Source organism: Diadema antillarum, unplaced genomic scaffold (genome assembly GCF_040938485.1).
Source record: "Diadema antillarum isolate AM-2024a unplaced genomic scaffold, OU_Dant_1.0 scf00000107, whole genome shotgun sequence".
Lineage (NCBI taxonomy): Eukaryota > Metazoa > Echinodermata > Echinoidea > Diadematoida > Diadematidae > Diadema > Diadema antillarum.
The window spans coordinates 3,230,920-3,239,688 of record NW_027270996.1 but is presented as its reverse complement, the minus strand read 5'-3'; the positions used below and the strand labels follow the sequence as shown (position 1 = coordinate 3,239,688).

At 39.1% G+C, this 8,769-nt stretch overlaps 1 protein-coding gene across 1 annotated transcript; it reads left to right on the top strand.

Annotated features, from left to right (window-relative positions):
* Positions 1 to 465: 465 nt before the first annotated feature.
* LOC139719208 (RING finger protein 37-like) lies at positions 466 to 4,611 on the top strand. The gene is made up of 3 exons (XM_071630637.1): positions 466 to 1,918; positions 3,246 to 3,354; positions 4,548 to 4,611. The coding sequence occupies exons 1-3, from the start codon at positions 490 to 492 to the stop codon at positions 4,609 to 4,611; spliced, it is 1,602 nt and encodes a 533-aa protein (XP_071486738.1). The 5' UTR covers positions 466 to 489.
* The last annotated feature ends 4,158 nt before the right edge of the window (positions 4,612 to 8,769 follow it).

Sequence of the window (8,769 nt, the reverse complement as noted above, 5' to 3'; positions counted from 1 at the left end):
TTTTGTGAAAAATGTGAAACTTGGAAGGTCCTGTAATCTCATTTTATGTCCAGTTGAAATGAAACTTCTACTGTTTTGCCTGTTAAATTTGACGTGGACGTGGCGTGGGCTTGCACCTCTAGGTTGGACTAAAAGAAATTGAATTCAGGAAAGAGTTTCTTTTCAGCAATTACTTCCTTGTTGGTTGAAAGTAGATATGGCTGTAGCATTGCTCTTTTAAGCTTTACATGTAGTGGTAACCTTTGGGATCAATCTGATTGAAGTAAACGATTTGTATTAAAGTTGTCTTCTCTCTCTCCCTCTATCTCTCTCTCTCTTCCTTTCTCCCTCCTTTGCCACACAGGTTTTTGAATCATGGAACTTATACATGGTTTTCTGCCTTCTTGAAAACACCTGCAGCAATGAATTGTGGTGTCATCCCAGGTCTTTAAAGCACAGTGTCACCAATCTGAAGTAACCATTTTTGCTTCATTTTTGAGGCAAACTGGAATGGCTGTCAATTTCTGCAATCCGGCGTACGGCATCACTGTTGCTGCCTCCTCGGTGAGTGCGGATGGTTACGAGCCGCAGAACCTACTGAAGCCTGGAATGTTTGGTCTGTGGAAAGGTTTCCTCGCCGAACACTTCATCAAGCCACCGCTGAACATAACCTTTGCCCTTCCATTCGACATCGACATCCACAGCATTGCCATCAACCCCGGCGTGGGTTCTCACCGGTCCAGTGGTATTGAAATATTCTCTGCACGTGTCCTGCAAGGAAGCGATAGTTGTGAGAAGTCTGATAGTAAAACTGGCAACAGTGTAAACTCTGGAAATGCTCGCAACAAAACAGGCAGCTCTGTCGACAGTGCCATATTTACAAATATAGGCAAGGTTTATTGCCAAGACTCTTCACCACACATTATGCAGTTTGTGAACAGGAGATACAGGTCATTGTATGAAGACTCTCTCCCCGTCCCTCCGTGTGGAAATGACGCAGACAATGTGCTGAGGAGGGATCTAAAGTGTGGTCAGGCCTGGCACGTGAATCGAATAAACCATCTTGTGATTCGCATAACTAGAGTGCAGGGAGGGTCGGTTCCTGCCCTGAAAAAGGTTGAAATATGGGGTCAACCCTCGCCATCCTGCGGCAAGATTGTCATTAACAAGATTTTAAGCACTGCGAAGCAGCTCCGTCTACTCGCTGTTCCCAGACAGCCAAACTTTCAATCTCCAAGGGAAACAAGCTCCTCAGAAAAATCTGCTATTGGAAAGCCTCAGAGTGGGCAGTCAGTAGAACGACAAGCATCAAATGCCGTGAATGGCAGCTCACCTGAATGTCCAGAGGAATTTTTCGACCCCATAACCTGCGAGGTGATGGTCATTCCCATACTGCTTCCGTCTGGACACACCGTCGATAAGGACACACTGGATAAGCATAATCGCATCGAAGCGACCTGGGGCCGGCCCCAGAACGATCCATTCACTGGAGTGCCATTTTCGTCTGTCAGCAAACCCATCCCCAACGTCAACCTGAAGGCACGGATCGACAAGTTTCTGCTGTCTGGTGGTGATGCAGTCAAAGGAGTGCCCAGGACAGCAGGGAAGGCTTCCAAGCCAGACCCAGAATTGCATTCGGGAGATCAAATTCAGTCCTCGGTTCTCCTCCATACTAACTTGCCGTCAACATCACAAAATCCTCGGTCAACAGCACAGAATTCTAGGAGTATAGACACGCATACACGTGCCTATAGTATCAAAGAAGATGAAGCATGTGTCACTAGTGAGATGAGGAAAAAGCGGAAACTTGTGGTAGAAACATTTCAGAGTGGCGTGCAATATCCGTTGCTTCACAACAAGAAATCAAAAATTTATGGAACCGACAACATTCCCCCACTGGCTGTGAGCTCAAGCAGTTATGCATCCCTGCCATGTGATAGTAAGTAATACAGTCTCTTTCTCTCCTATTCTTTAATTGCTTCATTCACATGCTGAACCAGTTAATTTTTCTCCTCTTTTATTTTAATTTGATTTTAATCCAGTGATGAAATTGCATGCTATGTACATAGATGTGAGTTCAGTTGCAGTGTCTTTCAGAAAGACAAGTATAAGTCTTTGAATCCTATATCCACTGAAAATAAAAATACAGTTAAACTCGCATAAGTCGATCTTCTCGGGACTGAGCAAAACACATCGACTTAGGCGATTTTCGACTTGTGCGTAAGTCGAAAAAATCGACTTAACAACAGTTACACCACACGTACATTATTCATAAATGTACATGTATGTTGTCTACACTGGAGCCGAGAGCTGGAGAGGTGGTGTGCCGCAGCACGGGTCGCCCGGCAGGGCCGCGGCTAACTTTGCATGGACAGTGCATTAGTATTGGCACAGGTCCGATTACTTTACACCCTTGTTAACCCTTGGGGAAGTGAATATGAACTATATTTGAGCAGTGATTGATTCCAGTTTACCATACCGTGGCTTGAAATGCGTGTAGAGGTGTAATTCTGATGTACCCGTGCCCGTAACTTTCCCCCTACTTTCCGCTTTGAAAACTCAGCAGCTTCATCCATCCACTGCATAGCGCAGACTGCAAACATACACAGACAATACACAGCCCAGTCGCTGTACGTACGTAGCGCTAGCGCGACAGGGCTGGACAAGCGGACCTCCAAACACGAAGCATGCGATCGCTTTGAATTTTGATACTAGTACTTTACACGTAGATCATTTTTTGTCACCTGTCTGGTCGGGCTAGTTCTTATGTAAACAAAAACTGGCGTCTCATGATTTTGACAGTGATTTATTGCACAATAAAATTTTATTCGACTTAGGCACAGTGAATTTAATGGTTTTTCCGTGAAAGTGTTCTTGGAATTTCATCGACTTAGGCGAGTATTCGACTTACAAAATTCGACTTGTGAGTGAATTAATACACGTAAGTCAATGGGGAAAAATCTGGACTTTTTAAAATCATCGACTTGCGCGATTATTTGACATATGCGATGTCGACTTAGGCGAGTTTAACTGTAATTTGGATTTGCAAACCAGATCATTTGAAATATTTGTTTGTTTGTTTGTTTCAATGCTGTCTAAACATTAGATCACAATTCAGAAAGAAAAAGCTAAGCAAAACAAAGACTGGTTGAGGGAAAAGTAAAAGCACTTCATCCAATGTAATTTCCCTCCTCTGTAAGGCAAGCATAAAGGCATCCACTTTCCTTAACATACATACATGTACTGTATATCCCAAACTTGTGCAGGAGCAGAGAGTCATGAGATGCTTGTGTCAAACAGTCTAAATGATGCCCTGGCCTCAACTCTGGCATCTCTTCCGTCATACAGCAAACCAAGCAGTGCTACAAGAGGCAAGTTATTAGCATTTTTGTATCTATTACTGTATTGGTAATATGTGCAGATCCAAGAAATGACATTTTGATAGGCATATTCAGATTGATTTGTATGGGTCATCTCTCTCACGGCCGAGGCATATGGCGAAACATGGTACAGTGGACTCCCACTATAACAAAGTCCTCGGGACTGGCAGTTTTCTTTCGTCATATCGAAATTTCGTTATAACCGAACAAATAAACAATGAAAAACATAGAGCTGATAATTTTGCGACCCGGATTTTTTTTCATTGTAACCAGAATTTCGTTATAACCGTTTTCTTTTTAACGGCAGTGCACTGTAAACATTGGTAGGCTACCTACGGCAAGAACTTTGGAAAGGTGGCATTTTCATGTCAAAGAATAGCCCGTTTACTTTGTGATATCCAAACATGCAAATACAGTCAACTTTGCTTAAGGCAACCTCGCATTATAAGTCGAATAATCGCCTAAGTCAAAGGTCTTTTCATGTCCTCTTCTCTTTATATTCTATTGATTTTAATCCCTCAAGTTGAATTTTCTCTAAGTTGAAGCTATTTCTTCAGTCCAAATAAATTCGACTTAGGCAATTTTGACTGGAAGTGCACAAATTCAAATAGAATTTTTTCATTGGTTACCCATTGAAATGCAGTGATTCCACAGGGAGAATCTAAGCCCAATTTCATAAAGAGTTGAGATATGATAGCAAGTCTTGCTGTAAGGGCAATTGTCATGGTAACGACAAGAATCCAGCTTCCTGATTGGCTAATGCTATGGGAATTTGCCATTCCAGCAAGAGTTGCTATCCTAAATTTTTTTTTTTAAAAACAAAGTGGGGCCCTGATCATTGTCTGTTGGCAATTAATTTCTCATCCTACCTTTCAGTCCAAAAGGGGGCTACCCCATGGATGTTTTATGATTATGTGTCGCAACAATAGTTGATAGAAGGTAAAAGGGACTTTTCAGATGGGAAAGATGTCAATAATTGAATCTTGATTCATATATGATTTAGTTTGCCAAGTGTGAATAGGGTATTGCTCAAAAAAATTTACAACCAACCAATTATTGGGTGCTGCCTTTCTGTGTGATAAAGGGGTATGTGAGAGGATGGCCTGAATACATTTCAGTTGTGGTACTCCACAGTTTACCATCTCTGCTTATTCCTTCGACACTGGTTCTTCTTTTTTCCCCCTGCAGGTTTATCTCTCGAAGACCAGTTCACATCATGTGTCAGCTGCAAAACTCCAGTGCAAGACTCTGAGACTGTGTTCTATAAAATGCCATGTGGACATTTAATTTGCAGAAACTGTGTGTCTAACATTCCCAGTGGAATACTTTGTCCAAGGTGCAAGAAGTCATTCACCAGATCAGAATTGTCAAGAGTGCACAGCAGCTGATAATCAACCTCTAGTTTTTTTGTTTCCATTTCCACAAGTGCCGAAATACTAATAGTGGTTAAACTGTGATATGTAATGCGACTGATGAAAGAAGAATGATTGGTACATGTATTGTAATTGAAATTGAAATAATGAATAGTTTTGTTCAAGAAGATGAACATGCATAGTTCTTTTTTTTTTTCTTTGCGATAAGATCATGTTGGAGCAAAATTAAGTGCCAAAGTGATGCTGCTGAAATAAGCATTATATACCTGTGTCGAATATGTAAGATTCCATATCATGGTTCTTGAGCATTTAATGGACATGTGTGAGCACATCTGAAATTCCATCAATTGTGAATCAGTTCTTTTCCATGGAGAAATCTCCTTTGAGTCCAATAAACTTTCATATCTCTGAAAATAGCCCTTGATAAAGGCAATTGTGACCATTCAGAGATAGAGAAAGAGAGCATTCAATCATGGCTAAGGAGACAAGATACAGTTAAGCAGGGCTTGACATTCATGGTAACCTGGTGGCCCTGGCCCCCCAAAATTGATGTTGGGTCACCAAATTTGCTAACAGGTTATCGGTTGTTGGCTGGATCAGACAACTGAAATTCAAAATGAAATGCTATATTTCCTTTTATTTCAGGGCCCCGTCTTATAAAGACTTCAAATCAATCACAAGTCCCCAAATCAATCACAACTTGCATTGCAAGTCTTAAGAAACTTGTGATTGATTTCTATCACAAGTCTTTATAAGACGGGCCCCAGGCCTCTACAATTCTTTTTCGGGCCTCCAAACTTTCAAATACATGTATTTTAGTAGCCCGAACTGGCCACCGGAGAAAAATGTTAATGTGGAGCCCCAAGTCATTTGTTATGTTGAGAAGAAAATTCTTTAAGTATGGAATTCAGGGCAATGTATTATTCAATTCTGTATTATCAGAAGTTTTCAGTGGGGGCTTTTGAAATCAATTATTCTCACTTTGAATCTCAGTTTGATCACCTGTGGACTTTAACATGTACGAAAGAGGAGCACTGTTATTGAAGTTTGATAAAGACTTCTGTCTGGTTTATTTATTCATTTCATTTTTAAATCAGGGACTGGAAAAGGTGATCGAAATTCAGTGGACATGTCACATTTTGTCCATTTAATAAATCTCAGTGTGTGTTTTGTTTTTCCTTTGTAAGAGCCTTGATTTCAGTCCTTTCAGGCCACCCTGTTCCTCATTTACCCTCCCATTGATATCAACGATCATTGTTTTTACTGCAGTTGTCCAAAACCTCCTACAAATCATGAAAACCAAGAGCCAGTAGGCCATATTAATATATGACCCCCCTTCCCCCCCCCCCCCCCAAAAAAAAAATAGCTTGTACTCTTTGATGTAAGGCTAAACCACTTCCCGTATACGCTGAATATTTCGCGAAGTTTTTAATTTCATATATTTCGCAAGTCAGGTGCTACATGTATTTGCAATTTTAAAGACACACGAAAATATTGACTCTGATCCCTGACACGAATGTGACGTGCACGCATACATTTCTGCATTCAGTATTGTACTCAACGATCGCGAAATCATTGAGTAGTCCAAATTCGCGAAAATTTAGACTCGCTAAATGTAATGCGTATACAGAACAGCTCTACATGACATATTTTGTTGACATTACAGAGTATTTTTTTGAAGCTGTCGATACCCTCATAACTATAAATTTGTGTGTGTGTGCTGTGTAGATTATTAAGGGAAGTGTTTTATCTGCAACATGCAAACACAATTTTACTTTTTGAGCTGATTTGAAGTAAACATGGTTAATCCATAAATGATGTACATGTATTTCATATACATACCTACATAAAAATGTGTGTGTATGAGTGTGTGTGTTTGTACTCCTATGTGGCTTTGAAAGAACACACCAAAGTTTATAGTCATTTTCAAATTAGCAACATGCCATGTTCTGAAATCAAACTGTCTTTCAGACCTTATTTGACATTCGTTTGTACATTTACAGATGTATCATATTATACACTGTAGTAGTATTGCTGTCACACTCTTCACACACATACACAAGACACACATAAACACCATTCTCTTAAACGTTCAATAGAGCACATAAAAAGAGACAATCATACACATTTCAGTGTGTATCCCATTGACTTGGGTTTTCGAATTGTCTACACTTTGAAAGGTCTTGAAGATCTGTGTAATCCCTCCACACAACACTACTCACAAAATCAGAACCACTTCATGATATTGTACATTCACATTTAATTTTTCAACTCGTGTATTACATTAAGTCACTCTGGCCACTGGATAGAGTTGCACTATAAAAGAGGCTGGCACACTTGCCAATGACAATAAAAAAATAATGAACAATAACAATCATAGTTTTATGTCTGAAGCTCTCTATTTTTTCTTGCTGCCATTACAGCTGTGCTACCCACTTTTCATGTCCTGCAACTTGGTGACCTAAAAGCAAAATGCACTGATTAGTGACAAATTGAGCATGTTGGATGTATGTGAACAACACTGGTCATGTAAACATTGATTCTCAAGTTACCTCACACAGAAACCCAAATAAACCTCACAAGAACCATTTGTCACCTGGCTGTGATGTGGCTTGTGGAGCATGAGCATTGTTAACACTTGATGTCAAGAATTTTGCACTTTCTTGAAGGGAATTCTTTTTACCTGATTTTGTTCACCATACATAGTATGTCATGGAAAGTATAATCAAATACAACCTCTGGAGACAGAGGAAATTACTTTTTTTTTTAAATCTCCCTCATACACCTGGAATACAATGACTAATTTTGATGGATGGCATAGGTGCAGCAAATCTGGAATACTACTTTGGAAACACAGTAGTTAAGTGAACAAGAAAGTTATCTTGAGGAACTCACAAAATAAAATTTTGGACGATTTACTGACATTCACTTAAACCTTTTTGTTATTTTTTTTTTCTGTTTGCACTCAAACCCTAATTATTGCCTATGAATAACAATGATGTATGTTGGGTTAATTCTTTTGATTGATAATTAAGGCTTCAACCCAGTTGAATGGCAATGACAATAAGGTGCAATGATTTTTTGTTGTTGTTGGTATGTTTGTCAATTCTACACCACACAGTAACATCAATATGTTTTTAACAGATCTAGTACTAAATTGATAAGGTTTTCCATTGTATACTTAATGTATTTCTTATTCAATTGTGACCTGGAAACTGACAACAATATTGTAACATTACTCCAAAACTCGCACTACTTCTATGATGAGATTATGATGGTTTGAAAAAAAAAAAGCAACAACACACAAAAACGTTAAAATAATAAAGCTGATATCTTCATGTGGCCACACAAACTTGTGCTTTCTACCATAATAAGGATCAACTGAATTCGCACTCATTATTGCAAGTATACCCTGTCACTGAAATTTTCTTTAGGTCTAGGACTATGTCAGTCTCATGAGGCAAAAAAAAAAAAAAAAAAGATAATAAAAAATGATAATAATCCACCAACATTTCATTGAGTATTAGCCTCTTATTGTTATTGTTGCTTGTCAATTTAGTGCAATGTGGAAACTTTGTACAGATCGTATAGAGCAGCTAGTACACGGATGCTAAGTTTGTGATGTTTCACAACTTCACATCAAAGTGAGCTTAAATATAGTACAACTTAAATATTCCTTAAACTCTGCATAATCATTCACATTTTATATTTTTGAGTAGACAATCAATGGCATGTAATTGCTCAAGGTGAATACATCTATCTGCATAAGAAGTTGCTGTGAATTTGCAACTGCTTGACAAACTGCCCTTCATCAATGTAAATACTCATCATTTCTTCAGCGTGCATAGGCATAAATACTCAAGTAATCATGTATGCCCATGATTTTTTATCATGGCCGTTACTCACACCACTGGATAATTGGTGTGTGTTTACACCGCTGAAGGGCTATTTCTCAACCAGTTGCAATTAAAACAGCTTGATACAAGAATCATAAAATTAATTTGAATAAGTCCATGTGAACTGTACATGCAGGGCCT

What these genes read in the sequence shown, in the direction of transcription:
- LOC139719208 (XM_071630637.1), top strand. Translation starts at nt 490, where the DNA reads ATGGCTGTCAATTTCTGCAATCCGGCGTACGGCATCACTGTTGCTGCC. An exon ending in TGCATCCCTGCCATGTGATA is followed by an intron (nt 1,919 to 3,245) that starts GTAAGTAATACA and finishes AAACTTGTGCAG; the next exon opens with GAGCAGAGAGTCATGAGATG. An exon ending in AGCAGTGCTACAAGAGGCAA is followed by an intron (nt 3,355 to 4,547) that starts GTTATTAGCATT and finishes TTCCCCCTGCAG; the next exon opens with GTTTATCTCTCGAAGACCAG.